This window comes from Leptonychotes weddellii, chromosome 8 (genome assembly GCF_054177405.1).
Source record: "Leptonychotes weddellii isolate Sample4059 chromosome 8, ASM5417740v2, whole genome shotgun sequence".
Classification (NCBI taxonomy): domain Eukaryota; kingdom Metazoa; phylum Chordata; class Mammalia; order Carnivora; family Phocidae; genus Leptonychotes; species Leptonychotes weddellii.
In genome coordinates, this window is record NC_138376.1 from 7,915,608 (window position 1) to 7,934,919 (window position 19,312).

Consider the following 19,312-nt stretch of genomic DNA (forward strand, 5'->3'; position numbering starts at 1 on the left):
GCCCCTCTTTCTTCTTTTTAATGTGGCACTGACAAGGTTGTTTTTTTTTTTCTTATGCATTATTTATTCAGTTTATTTCTAAAGTGTTAACTGTATATTTTTGAGAAAATCCTGATTCACAGAGATAAGTTATGGCAAATGTGTAACAGCTTTCTTAAAAATTTAATTAAGGTATAATTGACATATAACATTGTGTTAGTTTTAGGTGTATGAGATAATGATTTAATATTTGTATATATTGTAAAATGACCACAATAAGTCTAGTTAACATCCATCATTGGACGTAGTTACAGAATTTTTTTTCTTATGATGAGGACTTTTAAGATCTATTCCATTAGTAACTTTCAAATATTATTAACTATATTCCCCATGCTGTGCATTACATCCCCATGGGGCTTATTTATTTCATAACTGGGAATTTTGACCCCCTTTGCTCATTTTGACCACCCTCCACCCCTACCTCTGGCAACCACCAGTCTGTTCTCTGGATCTACGAGCTTGGTTGGTTTGTTTGTTTTTTTTTTTTTTCTTTTTTTAGATTCCACATAGAAGTGAAACCATGCAGTATACGTCTTTCTCTTTTTACTTTAACTTACTTCATTTAGCACAGTGCCCTCAAGGTCCATTCATGTGGTCACACGTGGCAAGACTTCATGCTTTTTTTTTTTTAAAGATTTTTTTTTTTTTTTTTTTTGAGAGAGAGAATGAGAGAGAGAGAGAGAGAGCACATGAGAGGGGGTAGGGTCAGAGGGAGAAGCAGACTCCCTGCTGAGCAGGGAGCCCGATGCGGGACTCGATCCAGGGACTCCAGGATCACGACCTGAGCCGAAGGCAGTCGCCCAACCAACTGAGCCACCCAGGCGCCCCAAGACTTCATTCTTTTTTAGGGCTGAGTAATAGTCCGCTGTGGCTAAGTTTTTCAATGTTGTGCCCCGCTCCCCATTTTCCCCATAAGCCTTTCAGTTTTTATCGCATGATTTTGCATAGCACAGTGATTTTTTTAGGGATGCCTGTGTTGCATTATAGCAGAACTGATTGTATGTGTTTATTTAATTTGATAAAAATTAGTACTATGGTACTAGCACTATTTCTTCTGGAGTCCAAGATCCCAAGATTGTGGATTCTGTAATTATAAAGCTTACCAGGAAAACACTAGTTATCTGCATATGGCAGGTAGATACATTTCTGGATAGTGCTTATTGTAAGTAAATGGAAATGGTAAAATTATAGGAATGGATGCTCATGTTCTAGAGCCCTGTTCTCCAGCATGATGGCTACTAACCACATGTGGCCATTTCAGTTCAAACTGAGTCACACGAGGGCGCCCGGGTGGCTCAGTCTATTGAGCCTCTGACTCTGGATTTTGGCTCAGGTCGTGATCTCGGGGTAGTGAGATGGAGCCCCACTGAGTGCAGAGCCTGTTTGAGGTTCTCCCTCTCCCTCTGCCCCTCCCCCCCACACTCGCGTGCGCGCGCACTCTCTATAAAGTCTTTAAAAAAATAAAATAATGAACTAAACCACACTCGCCACATCTCAAGTGCCCAATAGCCAATGTGGTTAGTGGCTGCTGGATTGGACAACTCCATCAGCACAGAGGGTTTTGATGGACAGGGCTGATTTAGAGAAATTAAAAAGCATTTCTAATCCACAGGATTTTTTTTTTTTTAAAGATTTTATTTATTTATTTGACAGAGACAGAGACAGCAAGAGCAGGAACACAAGCAGGGGGAGTGGGAGAGGGAGAAGCAGACTCCCCGCCGAGCAGGGAGCCCGATGCGGGACTCGATCCAGGGACTCCGGGATCATGACCTGAGCCGAAGGCAGTCGCTTAACCGACTGAGCCACCCAGGCACCCCACAGGATGCTTTTAAATTAGAAACTCTTTTAATCAAACCCATTTGTAAGTAGATCAACATTTTAAGGTAGAGTTTTCCAAATTTTTAATTTTTTCCTAAGGCCATATAAATCAGTTTTTCAGAATTCCGTATACTATTAGGTTTCAGAATAAACAGACCCACTTCCCTATAAGTTCTATGAACGCCTGTGACCCCGAATTCATATAAATCCCTTAAAATTAAGGGAAATGTTTATTGGGATATACCCTTTTATGTAGTTCTGTATTTGGAAGGAAAATGTAAGTGTAAATATATGATTTCATGCAGGTTTGCAGACCTAGGACACAGTGTCGTAGGTGTGGAAATCAGTGAACTTGGGATACGGGAATTTTTTACAGAGCAGAATCTTTCTTACTCAGAAGAACCCATCATGGAAATTCCTGGAGCCAAAGTTTTCAAGGTTTGTCTTGTTTTTGGTAAATAATGATTTCCATGTCCCCATAAGAAAGATTTTTCTTTGCCTGGGTTACTACGAGTGTCACATGACCCCACTTTCTCACACAGATTCACCTGAACATTACAGAGTTTAAGGAGCTAGGGCTGAAAAAGATAGGTGATCACTAGATATGCACAAATATATATAACCGCTGATATCAAAGTCTATCTAGACTCATGGCTTTGGTTTGGGTTTGTTTGATTTTTTTTATTTATAAACAGGCATTTCTGAGAATGTCTCGTGCCACACATAAGACATTGAAGAGATAAAAAGAGTCCCTGTCCTAAAGAATCTCTTCACTTAGGAGAGAAGAAAAACAGAGAAAGCTGTTTGTCATACACAGAGCTAAGCATAATGACACAGGGTATGAAGGGAATAAAGAGGAGAGTCCCCTAACCCAGCCTCGGGATGCTTCCTGAAGCATCGTGACAGGTAGAGCCCGGACAGGCAGACAGGCAGGCCGGGGCGTGGTGTCAGATGCCCTGCGAGGCTGGTCCTTCATCCTGAGCAGTAAGGATTTTAAGGAGGAGCACGACCCGCCTGGATTTTCTTTTGAGACGAACCATCCTTGGGGCCTCAAGGGAGGTGGCCTCCTGGAAGAGAGACCAGATGAGAGGCTGTGAGCAGAGGTCCAGGGAAGAGCCCTTGAAGGCTTGCACTCAGAGGGCCATAGGGCATATAGAGGAACAGACAGATCAAAGCAATGTTTAGGCTGTCAGACGGACAGGATTTAGGATTAACTGAGTGGGGATGAAGCGGGGAGCTGACTTTGCATCTCCAGCCCAGATGACTAGAATGGATGGCAGAGAATAAAAGAGAAGCAAGCTGAAGAGGCAGAGAAAATGAGTTTTGTTCTCAGAATGATGAGTTTAGGGCGCCTGGTTGGCTCGGTGGATAAAGCATGAAACTCTAAGTCTCTGGATTGTGAGTCCGAGCCCCACGTTGGGTGTAGAAATCACTTAAAAAGAAAAAAAGATGATGAGTTTAAGAGAGCTGTGGAATGGCGAAGATGTAGCTGGCAAATGGCTTTATGTCTCTGGGGCAGTGGGGGGTGTTTGGGCTGGAAGTGATAGATTTGGGAGTTGTCTTCATCCTGTGACCACAACGAGCCCCGGGAACTGCTTCGCCCACTGGGGGTAAGAACGTGGGAATAGAAGACCACCCAAATGAGAACACGAGAGGCTGTTTTTTCAGAGAGGCCAGCTACTTGTGGTCAGAGGCTCAGAGGCAGGCCGGGGGTGGGAGAGCTTTGGGCTGGAAACCACAGGGAGGCTGATTGGAGGCTGTTGGCTTGGGGAGGCGGAGGTGGGCTATGGAGAGGGGGCATCCTGCAGGATTGGTTTGGGGAGCGTATTTGGCTTTCTCTGGTTGATCTTGAGTTGGAAGGGGAAAAGGGGATAAAAATTAGGGTGGCTGGCAGTCACTGACAAGTCATCGAAGCCGAGACTGTGGCTTGGCTTCCCAGGCTGGCTGCCACAATGGGTCCAAGCTCTCTGGTCCTACGTGGTCTGGTCATCGTCCCTGTTGGTACATTCAGTCTCTCACAAGGTACTCTGTTTTCTAAATACTGAAACTAATGGCAGGTCAGTAGGAGGCTTAATAGTACTTTATTTTACAGCTTCCTCCCACCCTGTTCTCAAATCATCCCAGGAGTTTACTCAATCCGAAAAGGCTATTCCTGGAGCAGTGGTTCTCAGCCTCGGGGGCACATTTGCAAAGGCCTGTGGATCTTACAAAATTCCCAGTCCGAGGGCTCACCCCAGACCCATTAAATCAGAATCTTTAGGGGTGGGGCTCAGCATCAGTACTGTTTAAAGCTCCGCAAAGTTGAGACTCGCTGGCTGTCCTCTCTGCCACCTCGCCCACCCCTCTGTGTTGACCCCCACGGTGCTTCCAGACTGGTCTTTAGAGACCCTTCCTCTATTCGTCAACCCCTGTTGGTGCCTCAGTTCAGGATACGATCCAATAGTTGCATGTCCTGACCTGTCCTTCCTTGCCCTTCACCCTCACCCCCACCCCCCAGGCTTCTCACATCCCCTGGACCTAGAGGAATCCATGTCTGTTTACGCCCCCTGGACTGCACCCCCAGCTCCCCCACCCTGTAATGTTAGCAGATGCATCCAGACACCCTTTCAGAGGCTGCCTCTTGTTGAGCTTTGCCCGGTGCTCTCAGGCAGCTCCCTGCTCCGTCTTCTGAGTCCCTATGTTCTCAGGCATGCAACCAGAACGGCAGGCCATCCTGTCCTTAATGTGTCTCACGCCCACGCCTCTCTGCTCTACCGGGCTGTCCTCCCTGCGGTCAGATTCACACCCACTCTCTAGAACCCAGGGCAGTCCTGTCCACCAGGGGCTCAGGCAATAAGTGCCCACTAGCCGATGAATGAAAGCGAGAAAAGCCAGGAGTCCACACAACTGGACTTTGCATGAATGACTTTAAAAGTATCTGACCTTCCTCTATCAGCCTGCCTGGTCATTGGTTGACCAGTTTATTTACCTTTAACAGTGTCAAAATATCAGACTCTGCTAAAGTTAATATTGCTAAAACGGAACAAGCTTTGAAAATAATAGCTAACTCATCTTCAGGGTTAACCTCTCTATGATTTTTCTCCTTGAGTTGATCCCAAAGAACCCCAGACAGGTCTTAAAAAAACCAACCAAACAAACAAACAAAACTAAACTAAAAAACACAGTGCCATTAAAAAAAATTATTTGTAGGAAGGTTTTATTTTCCGTTAAAAAAATTCTTTGCAGTACAATTACATTCTTCATGTTTAATTACATATTCTCTCCCCACCACCTTTGCTGTGCTTTGCTACCCTCTTGTCTTTCCTTAACCATCCAGGTAGCTCCTAACTAAACAGCATTTTTTTTTTCTTGACTTTCATTACAGAGCTGTAAAGGGAACATTTCGTTGTACTGTTGCAACCTTTTTGATCTTCCCAGGTAGGACTGAATCCCACCTCTGCACTTTGAATAACTTGAGGGCTCACCAGGCAGTGCTGGGTGAGGGAGGGCTTTTGATTACCTCATCCGCTTGCGGTAGCATGGATGTGAGTCTTTATCCTGCAGTTCTTTGGACCGCAGCCTACCTGTTGGCACACTTGATAGCTTCGTCCCTGGATAGCTTCCAAAATATGGAGGACATTGTTATGACTCGAGGCAGGTCGGGAAAAGGAAGGACGAGCAAGACAGTGTCTTCGCTTTCCACCTGATCGGTAATAGGAATCTCCAAGTGCAGAAGGTGGTGGTGATACCTTATCTCCTGAAAGGCCCTGATACTTCCTCAGGGGGCCGGGAGACGGTGGTCCCAAATTGTCCTGTAGCTCTCCCCTGTGCTCCCAAGTCAGAGAAGAAGGGGGAGGCTACTGCCACCATCTCCTAAAGCTGGAAGGAGCTCCTCACACCCACGTCCACACGTCCCTGCAGACCTGAGAACAGCAGCCAGAGATCCCGATCCCTGGGGAAGTACCAGCACTCCCCACTGGGAACACTGTGCTGCTTGTTCAAGACTTGGTTTTTCTTATATAAGATGTATTTTTGTTTCTTTTTCTTCCTGACAGAGCCAATATTGGCAAATTTGACCGGATCTGGGACAGAGGAGCTTTAGTTGCTATTAACCCAGGCGATCGTGAACGGTGAGTAATTTGGTTTCTTTAATTACGCTGGCTTTTCCTTTTTGGCCTTCTTCATTTAACGCGCTGTACTTTTCGTGAGCTGCAGAAGATTACTTAAGCCTTTCACTAGTTTGGGGCGCCTGGGTGGCTCAGTCGTTGGGCGTCTGCCTTCGGCTCAGGTCATGGTCCCAGGGTCCTGGGATCGAGCCCTGCATCCTGCTTGGCGGGAAGCCTGCTTCTCCCTCTCCCCCTGCTTGTGTTCCCTCTCTCGCTGTGTCTCTCTCTGTCAAATAAATAAATAAAATCTTAAAAAAAAAAAAATTTTTTTCACTAGTTTGAAATAGCTTCTTGTATCCAGAATTAGAAGACCTAAATTCAGTACCATCTTTGTGTAAAAAGGGTAGGCTTTGGCCATGGCCGTGGGGAGCTGGTGCAAGGCTTGTGGCTCTGTCACTTCCAAGCTGGGATGCCTTGATCCAGGTCTCAGCTGATTGCTCTGCAAGATGGGGGCATGTCTGCCAAAACCGCTCCCTCCACCTCCACTTTTTTTTTTTTTTAAGATTTTATTTATTTATTTGAGAGAGAGAGTGAGAGAGAGAGAGCGCAAGAGGGGGTAGGGTCAGAGGGAGAAGCAGACTCCCCGCCGAGCAGGGAGCCCGATGCGGGACTCGATCCCAGGACTCCGGGATCATGACCTGAGCCGAAGGCAGTCGCTCAACCGACTGAGCCACCCAGGCGCCCAATGAAACTTTATTTATTTATTATTTTTTTATCAAGATTTTATTTATTATTTGACAGAGAGAGAATGAGAGAGAGAGAGCACATGAGCAGGGGGAGGGGCAGAGGGAGAAGCAGACTCCCCGCCGAGCAGGGAGCCCGATGCGGGGCTCGATCCCGGGACCCTGGGATCATGACCTGAGCCGAAGGCAGACGCTTAACCGACTGAGCCACCCAGGCGCCCCTCTCATGTTTTAATTTTATTTTCTCCTAAGAGTAGGTACAAGAATGGTCAAAAACATCACTAACCAAAGCTCTGACATAATGGTAGCTAATATTCAGACAGTTACGGAGAGTAGCCAGGTGCTTTCCACATACGTCCTTTCCTTTAATCCCCACAACTCCTGCAGGGACAATAATGGAGGGATCATGAGCTTGGGCTTTGACCAAACTCCGTGGGTCTGAGTCTGAATTCTGACTGCGGTCAAACACCTGATCTCTTTGACCATAACTCAAGCCCTGCCTTGGGCTCCACCCTCCATGGTTCTTCATCTGCAAAATGGGAATGATGGTGGCATATGCCCCACAGGGTTGTTTGGTGGGTTAAAGGTGTTGATAGAGTGTTTCACACCTGACACATGGCAAGTGCCCCAAACAGCTACCGGGTAAAAAGTGGAGGTGGAGCGGGCGCCTGGGTGGCTCAGTCGGTTGAGCGACTGCCTTCGGCTCGGGTCATGATCCCAGGGTCCTGGGATCGAGCCCCACATCGGGCTCCCTGCTCGGCGGGGAGTCTGCTTCTCCCTCTCTCTCTGCCTGCCACTCTGCCTGCTTGTGTTCTCTCTCTCTGTCAAATAAATAAATAAAATCTTTGGGGAAAAAAAAAATAAAAACATGAGAAAGCGTACAGAGTAAAAGATGGCTGCTCCTATGTGCTTTCCAATCCAATATCACTCACGTATGTACTTGGAGATAGCATATACATGTTGAATTAGTTTGTGATATGGAGGCAGACTCAACACATACCCAAAGGCTTGCATCCACATCAGTGAAATAAAATTTTTATTTCTTAAAAATTATTGCATGAGTCAAGCTGATTGCGAAACCTAATCTTTAAGTAGACCATGCCACATTTTCTTTTTTTTTCCTTAAAGATTTCTTTTTTTTTTTTAAGATTTTATTTATTTGACAGAGAGAGCACAAGCAGAGGGAGAGAGAGGGAGAAGCAGGTTCCCTGCTGAGCAAGGAGCCCGATGTGGGACTCGATCCCAGGACCCTGGGATCATGACCTGGGCAGAAGGCAGCCGCTTAACCGACTGAGCCACCTAGGCATCCCAAAGATTTCATTTTTAAGTAATCTCCACCCCGACGTGGGGCTCGAACTCACAGCCCCAAGATCAAGGGTCCCCTCCTCTACTGACGGAGCCAGCCAGGTGCCCCTCCTGCCACGTTTTCTTTCCTTTTTTTTTTTTAAGTAGGCTCCCCAGCCTGGAGCCCAACACAGGGCTTGAACTCACGACGTTGAAATCGAGACCTGAGCTGAGATCAAGAGTCAAATGCTTAACTGACTGAGCCACCCAAGAGCCCCACACATTTTCTTAATATACATTTTCCTTCAGTGATAATTCACACTCCTGTGTTCCTTTTTCTTTCTGTTGCCACTCCTCCTTCTTTACCTCCTCCACAATACCACAGCTCCTCAAGCCCTTCCTTTCTGCTTTGATTGCGCGTAGGCAAGTCCCCTTCCTCACACGCCTAGAAGTCATCATTCCCTAAGGGACCATCCTCAGCTTTGCTTGTGCTTGCCTGTCTCTTGCCCTTGCTTCTTTACTGAGCCCTTCAAGTCTGCTACTTTAATTCAGTCATTCAACGAACGCGTAGTAGGTTCCAGCCATGTTCTAAATACACACTGTGCCACGTGTTGGGGGAAATAACAGAACAAATCATGCCTCGTACCTGCCTTTCTCATTGTTACATTTCCAGTTCTGCTCTTCCTCCCAGACCCAGACGTCCACATCATGTTTCAGTGTCTGCTTTGCATTTCTTGTGTGACCTCAGTGTCCTTTAGCAACTCACATTATCCCGTGCGGCCTCTTTGTTTCCATAATACAGCACGGATGTCTGCTAAACCCGCATCTGCTGGAGGTCTCCCTGATGATGTTCATCCTCTTCTTTGAGGCTAGTCCTTGCAGGGGCTTTGATCTGTGTGGCTCAAATCCCCAAGTGGGGAGCAAACTGGAAGTCACAGAGCTCACCACGAGGGCAGACCAGGCACACTGTGCTATTTCCCCACTAGCTGGTAGAGTATATGTCTAGCACATAGTAGGAGCTTAACAAATACCTGTCAAATAAACGAATGAAAGCAAAGTAGACTCAGAGCAAAGGAAACCCACTGTTTCTGACCAGCCATTACCACCTCCTCTGTCCCAGATATAAAGGCCATCTGAGTGGCCTCTGGTCTGCTGTTTCATGGTTACCAATGAGGAGTGAGACCCCATCTAGAAGTCTTGTTTAGGGCATCCAGTTCTAGCTTAGCCACAGGCTCTGAGTCCTCCCTGGATCCCCCTCTCTCTTTCCTCACAGCCCAGCCACGTGTGTGTGTGCGTGTGCAAGTCTCTATGTGCACGCGTCTGTGTGTGTGTGCGTGTGCAAGTCTCTGTGTGCACATGTCTGTGTGTGCATGCGTGTGTGAGCACAGCCCCAAGCACACCTGAGAACATGTTGACCTTTGTTACCAGAATAACTACTTACTTCAAGCCTAGAAAAATGCATTTCTTTATCTTCGTCCTGGTTCTTAACATGTTCGAACTTTATCTCATTCCTGTCATTAACACTGGGCATCTTTTCTGCTTTGATTGCACGTAGGCAAGTCCTGACGTGTTTGCTTGCTGGGCTCCTCAGATGCCTGGCTTAACATAAATCAGTGGGGCAAACCTCTCTCATTTTTCTGAATTTTTTGAAAGTGGTTGAGAAAGTCCACATTCCAAAGGGAATGAAATGTGTCAGTCCTAGGAAACCCTGCCAAACCAGTCTGACTGATCACCTTCATGGGGACGGCAAGTGACTTCTTCCTTCTTCTTCTTCTTTTTTTTTAAGATTTATTTATTTAGGGCGCCTGGATGGCTCAGTCGTTAAGCGTCTGCCTTCGGCTCAGGTCATGATCCCAGGGTCCTGGGATCGAGTCCCGCATTGGGCTCCCTGCTCGGCGGGAAGCCTGCTTCTCCCTCTCCCACTCCCCCTGCTTGTGTTCCCTCTGTGTCTCTCTCTGTCAAATAATAAATAAAGTCTTAAAAAAAAAAAGATTTATTTATTTATTTTGAGAGACAGTGTGAACAGGGAGAGAGAGCGAGAATCTTAAGTAGAGCCCCCCCCCCCCCCCACCGAGTGGGGAGACCAACATGGAGTTCAATCTCACCACCCTGAGATGATGACCTAAGCCGAAATCAAGAGTCATTTGCTTAACAGACTGAGTCACCCCGGCACCCCGCTTCTTCCTTCTTCTTAAGACCAACAATCAGAAAATTAAGGTTGTTGTTTTTTAAGATTTTATTTATTTATTACCTGCTCATGAGCAGAGGGAGGGGCAAGGGCAGAGGGAGAAGCAGGCTCCCCGCCGAGCAGGGAGCCTGATGCCGGGGCTCGATCCCAGGACTCTGGGATCATGACCTGAGCCGAAGGCAGATGCTTCACCGACTGAGCCACCCGGGCGCCCCAGGGTTTTTTGTTCAAAAGTTTGCTTTGGTCCAGCACTTTTTCTTGCAAGGACATGTGACCCCCTCAAGCCAGCCCTAGCTGGGGAGTCTGCTAAAGAGAATAACACAAACTAACCCAGGCGCTTACCTCATACCAAGCAATGTTCTAAGCACTTCATGTGTGTAAACTCATTGAATATGCACCACAACCTGTGAGTTGGTTACTAGTCTCGTCCCTGTTTTACAGATGAGGAAATTGAGGCACGCAGAGGTTAAGAATGGTCAAGCTTACGTAGCCACTACGTGAAAAGGCTGGGCTTTGAGTTCCGGCATCTGGCAGAGTGCATACTCCTAACCCCCATGCTAACCCCCCCGTGGCCCCCCCCCCCAGTTTCTCACAGAGCCCTGGACCGGGATCACAGTACATCCAAGGCCAGGTGAAATCCGTGTGCCAAGAGCCAAGGTGGCTCCCTCAGAGCTGGGCAGTCTGTCCGTCTCTGTCTGCCTGTCCCTCACGGCATCTCTACGTCCCTGTGCCCGTCTCCTCTGTCCTCCTACCCTGCCCATTCGGCTTCCTCTGCCTCCTGCATCTCTGCTCCCGCGTGTCTGACTTCTCACAACTCCCAGTGCCAACCCACACACCCCACTAAAGCTCCAGTTCCAGCACAGTGACGACCCCTAAGCAGCACCTCCTTTCTGGGTCTCTCGATTCCGTTTCCCAGCACAGCTCAGCATTCTGTACTGGGCTGAGCTCCCGCTCCGGGTCACTGTGCTGATGGGCACCGCCCCAGGCAGTGCCCCCCATTCTGAACCAATCAGGCACACAGGACGTGGTCTCACCTGCACCCCGCCACACCCACACAAAGGACTGTGCCAACAGCACTCGTGGTTTATGCGGTACTTGCAGAGCTTTGATTTCATACTCCCTTGAATTTTTGCCTTTTTTTTTTAAGATTTATCTATTTATTGGCGGGGGGCGGGGTGGGGAGTGGCAGAGGGAAAGAGAATCCCAAGCAGACTCCCAGGATATTGTTAAACTGCAGCATCCCAGGCCCTACAGCAAACCTGCCGAATCGGGCTCTGAGAATGGAGCTCAAGCATCTTTTTTTCAGCAAGTGCTCAGGTGATTGATACCCAGCCTGGTCCAGGAAGTGCTGCCCCAGAGCTGGAGTGCTTTGGGATGTGTGTGTTCAAAGTCCCGCAACAGGCTGGAGGGAGCCTCTGCTCGGCTTAATGTGACATCTTCCTGTCTGATGGGCTCTGGAAGCCCACCCCCTTTTGATTCCTATCTTTACTATTTCCCAGCTTAGACAGGTGACGGAATTTGCCAACTGTCCGACATTTAGAATGCGAATCAACTTCAGGGGGTCAATTCAAGAATTAAACTCAGGGCGCCTGGGTGGCTCAGTCAGTTAAGCATCTGCCTTCAGCTGGGGTCATTATCCCAGTGTCCTGGGATCGAGTCCCGCATTGGGCTCCAGGCTCAGCAGGGAGTCTGCTTCTTTCTCTGCCTCCCCTCCCTGCTTGTGCACTCTCTCTCAAAGAAAGAAAGAATTAAACTCAGTAATGTAGAGGACAGTGAGCCTGGTTTCCGTCCCTGCCTCTCTCCCTCCTGCAGGCTTTGCCTTTGTGGAGAATTCTAACACCTTACTCTGTTGTGTTCTTTTCAGGTATGCAGATATAATGCTGTCCCTAACTCGAAAAGGGTTTCAGTACCTCTTGGCTGTTCTTTCTTATGATCCCACTAAACACGCAGGTAAAGTTTCTTTTGTTTTTCTTTTTTTAAGATGTTGCCTCATTTCCTGATTTAATTCTATGACACGGATAGTATTATCTGCTCCTAATTTAGATCAAGGGAAGAATACTGCTTTTTTATATAGGAAGAAAAGTCTGGTTTGGGTAAATGGAAACTATAAACCTTTTTTTCTTCTTCCGACTTGATACGCGTTTTTCTTGTCTTCCATTTCGTTCACCGTTCACAGCTCAGACTACAGAAGAGAGGGAGACATGGATGGCCCTAATATAAAAGAGAAGTCTCATGAGCTCTGGAGTAGGAGGAAGAGAGGCTGGTTGCCCTGCTTTGAATATAGCATATACGCTTCATCCATGCTGGTGGGGATGTGTTAGGTGCATGCCTACAAATACGCACACAGACACACCCTCATAGGACGATGGGTGACACGTGGATGTGGGGCAATAGGAGGTGTGCTGAAATATCTCTAAACTATTATGGCTTTTTAATTTCTGAAATTTTACAATTTATTGCATTCTTTAAGAATGATCTTTGTTTTGAACTTATCAAAGCGTTGTTTTCTTCTGGACTCCTTTCGATGTGCTTGAACATTGTAAGCTTAACCTTGTCCATGACTGAACTTTTATTTTCAGGAAGAAGTGAAAACCAAATATATAGACTTTTATTGTAAAATAATCCCCTTTTTGATTTTTAACAGAGTTTTTTTTTTAAGTATGGCGTTTTATAAATAATTACATATGCTAGTTTTTTTCCTGTTTGAGTAAATCAGATCTTAAAATCTCATTAAAAGATGAGACCTAGTGTCCATAATTAAGTCTGGAACAATCAGATGGAACTAGAAATTAATGGAGACAGACCTCAGCTCTGCTAATCTGATTTAAATTCCATTCCTGCACAGGAAGCTTAAGGCAGGGCTTGTGGGCAGAAAATACAACAGGCTCTGCCTGGGGCTGGAATTCAGAATACTTCTTGAAAGGAGCAGAAGCTAAATTTCCTTTAAAGTAAATGGCCTGCAGCAAAGTGGGAGGGATGTATAGAGAGTGAGTGCAGGAGTCATGGGAAATCGATACTCCAGAAGATGAAGGAAATGCCAAGGAATTTGTTAATGAACTTCATTCTGATTTTAAAATTCCCAAGTTCCGAAAACTGGACAGCAACATGCAAAAGAATGAAACTAGACCACTTTCTTACACCATACACAAAAATAAATTCAAAATGGATAAAAGATCTATATGTGAGAACTGAAACCATAAAAATCCTAGAAGAGAACACAGACAGTAAATTCTTTGACATTGACCGTAGCAACTTCTTACTAGATATGTCCCCTGAGGCAGGGAAACAAAAGCAAAAATGAACTATTGGGACTTCATCAAGATAAAAAGCTTCTGCACAGCAAAGGAAACAACAAAACTAAAAGGCAACCTTTGGAATGGGAGAAGATATTTGCAAATGACATATCTGATAAAGGGCTAGTATCCAAAATTTATAATTTACAAAACTGAACACCCCAAAAATAAATAATCCAGTTAAAAAATGGGCAGAAGACATGAATAAACATTTTTCCAAAGAAGACATACAGATGATCAACAGACACATGAAAAGATGTTCAGCATCACTTATCATTAGGGAAATGCAAATCAAAACCACAATGAAATATCACCTCACACCTGCCAGAATGGCTAAAATGAACAACATAGGAAACAACAGGTGTTGGCGAGGATGCGGAGAAAGGGGAACCCTCTTACACTGTTGGTGGGAATGCAAGCTGGTGCAGCCACTCTGGAAAACAGTATGAAGGTGCCTCAAAAAGTTAAAAATAGAACTACCCTGCGATCCAGCAACTGTAGTACTAGGAATGTACCCAAAGGATACAAAAATACTGATTCAAAGGGATACATGCACCCCAATGTTTATTGCAGCATTGTTTACAATAACCAAATTATGGAAAGAACTCAAATCCCATCAACTGATAAATGGATAAAGAAGATGTGGTGTATGTATGTGTATACACACACACACATATACAATGGAATATTACTCAGCCATAAAAAAGTGAAATCTAGCCATTTGCAACAATGTTCATGAAGCTAGAGTATATTATGCTAAGCAAAATAAGTCAGTCAGAGAAAGACAAATACCGCACGATTTCACTCATATGTGGAATTTAAGAAACAAAATAGATGAACATATGGGGCAAAAAAAAAAAAGACAGACAAACCAAGAAACAGACTCTTAACTGTAGAGAACACACTGATGGTGACCAGAGGGGAGGAGGTGGGGGGTTGGGCTAAATGGGCGATGGGGATTAAGGGGGCCCCTGTGATGAGCACTGGGTGTTGTATGTAAGTGATGAATCACTGAATTCTTCACCTGAAACTAATATTACACTGTATGTTTACTAACTGGAACTTAAATACAAACTCGAGAAAGGAAAAAAGAAATGAAAGGTCCCAAGTCCCATGGCTGGCCCATCCGTCTCATCTAAGCTGGAGATGGGCACCCAACATTGGCATCCCCTCAGTAAGCCAGTCTCCTTCTTTGGTATGACACGTGCAAAAGAAGAAGCAGAGGAACCTGTCACCTCACCAATCTGATAATGATGTTGTGTATGGAATAACTCTACCGAAGTCCCTGGAAATCAGCTGAGAATTTCTCTTCAGAATTAGATCTATAGAAATTATTCTTCACCCTGTTTCTCTTTTACCTAGGCCCACCATTTTACATTCCAGATGCTGAAATTAAAAAATTATTCGGTAAGTTGTTTATATTTTAAATAAAGTCAACAATTAACTGTTTAAGCTGTTACCAACTATTCGTGTCTAGAAGTCTATAAAATCTGAAAGTCAGAAACCCTTTTATTGAAGACTGTTTTATCCTAGAAAAGGGACCGATCTCTGTCATATGTCTTTTTAGCTAAGTGGTGTGGTGTATGAGAGGCATTTGAATTCTTCCAGAGAGATGGTATGTTTAATTTAGGTCTTAGGAGTTATCAGTGGGAATAGCAATTCAGAGTTCAGACACTTTGCCCTTAGCATTTCCCCATTTTCATTAAAAACAAAAGAAGGGGAGGTGCCTGAGTGGCTCAGTCGGTTAAGCATCTGCCTTCGACTCAGGTCGTGATCCCAGGGTCCTGGGATGGAGCCCTTTGCACATGGGCTCCCCACTCAACAGGGAGTCTTCTTCTCCCTCTCCCTCTGCCCTCCCACGCTCATGTGTTCTCTCTCGCTCACTTGCTCACTCTCTCTGTCAAATAAATAAAACCTTAAAAAATAAGTTCTTAAAAAAAAAAAAAAAAAAGAGGGGCACCTGGCTGGCTCAGTTGGAAGAGCATCTGATGCTTGATCTCAGGGTCATGAGTTCGAGCCTTATGTTGGGTATAGAGATTACTTAAATAAATAAAACTTAAAAAAAAAATCTTCAGTAACACTGCTTTTATAAAATGATTTGATGAGTTTGTAGAAGAACCCCGATTGCATTCTTTTTAAGATTTTATGTATTTATTTGAGAGAGAGTACAAGCAGGGGGAGGAACAGAGGAAGAGGAAGAAGCAGACTCCATGCTGAGTGTGGAGCCCGACACGGGGCTGAGATCATGACCTGAGCCAAGATCAAGAATCGGATGCTCAACCAACGGAGCCACTCCGGTGCCCCTCGATTGCATTCTTCATTAACATTTTCACTTGTTTCCCTTTCTTCTTGTTATAGGTTCAATATGCAACATTCATTGCCTTGAGAAGGTTGATGTTTTTGAAGAACGACATAAAAATTGGGGGATTGACTACATTGTTGAAAAGTTATATCTGTGTACGGAAAAGTAAATGAGACGAGTAAAAACAAGTAATAACATGGTTTTGGGCAATTGACAGTTACGCTAAGGCATGAAAATACTCTGGATGGCTCTTGGGAAAAAATTGTTTACAAGTGACATTACAGATCTTTGTTCACAAATGTGTATAACTTTATAGAAAAGAACATAAACTAGATTGGTAAAGTAGCTACCTTTAGAAAGGAAAGTGTAAAAGAATATACCTGTTTTACTTACAGATTGCAAGAATCTTTTACAACTAGCATGTGTTGTATAATTTTAAAAATTAAAGGGGCTCCCAGCTGTCTCGGTGGAGCATGCGAATCTTGACCTCAGGGTCATGAGTTCGAGCCCCACATTGGATGTGGAGATTACTTAAAAATAAAATCTTTTTAAAATGTAATTAATTAAAATTTAAAAATAGTTTTTAAAAATAAAATTAAAAATAATAAGTAACTTTTTAAAGTAAAAGGCAATGCAAATAACTTTTTTTTTTTTTTAAGATTTTGCTTATTTATTTGACAGAGACATAGCGAGAGAGGGAACACAAGCAGGGGGAGTGGGAGAAGGAGAAGCAGGCTTCCCGCGGAGCAGGGAGCTCGATGTGGGGCTCGATCCCAGGACCCTTGGATCATGACCTGAGCCAAAGGCAGATGCTTAACAACTGAGCTACCCAGGCACCCCGCAATGCATGTAACTTAAGGAAACAGAATAGGCAGAGAAATGGACACTCCTTATGAAATTTAGAATCACTGAGGTCATGTAACACTTTACTAGTGTTCAAGGTAAAAGACCAAGAAATTATATGAAATATTAGCTTTACTGCAAACCCTCATCCTCAATCCTAGCAGCCCTTTTCACATTTTTTTCTCCTTATATAATTTTATGGTAACAGAATCAAGAAGCATATTTTAAAATGTATCAATAAACCAACCTATATGGGAAAGGACATTTTTTCCCAAACTGTAAAAAATAAAAATTTTTACAAAGGTCTTTCTCTAAGTTTAGCAGGGTTTTGTTTGTTTGTTTGTTTGGGTTTTTTTTCTTAGTTTAATCTTGTTTAAGTGATAACATCTTATGAAGTACAATGTACTTAGGGCTCGATTCATGACTGTTCATTATGATTCACAGCTTCTCTGTTTTTCATTAGCCTCACTTTGTTAACTCAGACATCTCTCTCTAACCATACAACCTCATACCTAAATGATTTGGATTGTTGAGCTCATGTTAATAGGATGGTGTGTATTATAAAAAAGCAGTTGCTTGATGGTGTGTATGTGAGAGAGTGTATGTGTGTGTGTGTGTGCTGTTGGTAATGGGGAAGTTTATAAACCCCTTCAATATTGATGAAATCTACAGACACTCCCCAGAAATATGTCATAAGCAGAATACTGTGAAAACTTCCTTAGGCTTCAGAGTTCTTGACCTCCCCCCTCTTCTGCCCCACGCAGGAAGTGCCTTCCCAGATGCTCTCGGGCACTGGCCTTATTCTAATACTTATAAGGTGATTAACTTGGAGTCTCCTGTCTCACAAGGTCCTTGCTTCTCTGCGACCTGCCCCCATCCAGAGGGTGGGCTTCTAGAAGCCATGACTACCTGATTTCCACCTCTGTAGCCAGTTGAATGAACCAAGGATGGATGACTCACCTGAGTTGGGCCAATCCGATTCTCTTCGGGGATTGTTAGGATTGTGGTGGGAAGAGCAAGGTAGCCCCTGAGAGTGGACACACCCGAAATGTGACCCCAGGGACTGTGGGGCAGCCGTACCCCAGCATACAGATCTGAGAACTAGAGCATGCTGATGTGCAGAAAGAGGAGTGGAAATGGGAGCTGGAGAGGGGTCCGGGGTGTTCTGGGTTTCTATTTCCTCCCCCTCCTGAAACCCAGCTGCAATGGGGAGATCCCCCCATGTCCCTATGATATAGACCTCTTTTTCTCTGGCTAGAGTTGGTTTCTACAACTTGCACCCAGAGAATCTTAAATAAAATTGAGATATTCATACATAGTTGATTTTTTTTTAGAGATTCATTTATTTGAAAGTGCAGGGGGGGAGGGGCAGAAGGAGAGCAAGAGAATCAAACTCCCCACTGAGTGTGGACCCCCACGCAGGGCTCCATCCCACGACCCTGAGATCATAACCTGAGCTGAAATCAGGAGCCGGGCACTCAACCAACTTGAGCCACCCAGGCACTCTGTAATTGATTTTTTACATATTATGTGCCGTCTTTGGGAGAATATGGACTGTTTAAAAAGTCTCAGGATGGGAGATATACTGTATATAGATTATTTTAGAGTAATTGAATTGTTTTTAGCATTTTCTAAAAATGCTTGTATTTTAAATAATAGATCTGCTGACCCTCTGTGCCCTGCAAACAGTGATTTATGAAATGCCCTGCCCTGCCTAAGTTGCAGACATGAATGCACCAGCAGGTGCACTCAGTGTTTTCATGGCGGGCAGGACAAAACAAGAAAAGTGTATAATAGTCTACTTGGATGGATGTGGAAAGAAAAATACAAAGCTTTTCAAAGCTTTATTACCTACCTGTGGCAAGCTGGAGATTGGGTTCTCTAAAGGGTTAATGGTGTGGGGACCACAGAAGGTTGCCTGAAAGATGTGAGAGATGCTGTCACAAAAAGGGAGTTTCTGGGCAAAAGAACGAAGGGACAAATAAAAACATGACCCACAGAAGAAGTAGTCCAAATAAAGTTTTCCCATTCTCCACTATAGTGCCTACCTGTCATTGTTTCTGTGAATAAGGAAGAGCAATTTAGAAGTGTTCATGCTAACATGTATATATATGTGTATGGCACATTTTCTTTGAAGGTTTTTAAAAAAAAAAAAAGTCTTCTGACCTCTTTTAAAAAAATAAAAATGGTCTTTCATCCTGACAGCTCTCACTTTCCTCACTTCTTATCTGATGTGCTTGTTTTCTTACCAAGCGTTACATTACAGATTCACCAGAGTGGCTAAGTTGATGGGGACAGGATAGAATTCCATATACGTGCCTTAAAGCTTAAAGTCACTCTGCTGGGTTGCAACAAAGAATCACATCCCAGTTTTGTTCATTGTGTGTGGCTTTAATGCGTGAACTGAAAAGGTATCTCTAAAAATCCATGATCCCTAGCCACTGGGTCTTAACAGAAATTTGTTTCAATATTGGTGTTAACTCTAGGAGCTAGAAGGAAGATAATCAAGGGAAGTATTTAGCAATAAAATAGACCCATGAAATAGTAACATTTATATTGAAATAACCATAAAATAATACTTTCTCACTACAAACAAACTCGGGAAGCACAGGAAAGTCTAAAGAAGAAACACAGAAGTGGCCAAATCCTATCACTAGAGAGAATGACTACTAATTCTGTGTTGCCTTTTCCTGTTTGCTCCCACGCTCGTATGTTGC

The 19,312-nt window shown here is 44.5% G+C and overlaps 1 protein-coding gene across 2 annotated transcripts in view; it reads left to right on the forward strand.

The window, feature by feature from the left end:
- The window catches only part of TPMT (thiopurine S-methyltransferase), a 24,597-nt gene extending 7,696 nt beyond the window's left edge, over positions 1 to 16,901 (forward strand). Inside the window, exons 4-9 of one of the 2 annotated variants that reach the window (XM_081827621.1) lie at positions 2,163 to 2,295; positions 5,222 to 5,274; positions 5,892 to 5,966; positions 12,022 to 12,107; positions 14,813 to 14,857; positions 15,809 to 16,901. In XM_081827621.1, the coding sequence (XP_081683747.1) occupies positions 2,163 to 2,295; positions 5,222 to 5,274; positions 5,892 to 5,966; positions 12,022 to 12,107; positions 14,813 to 14,857; positions 15,809 to 15,921 (505 nt within the window). In that variant the 3' untranslated portion in view covers positions 15,922 to 16,901. The other variant, XM_081827622.1, reaches the window with a different exon arrangement.
- Positions 16,902 to 19,312: the final 2,411 nt, after the last annotated feature.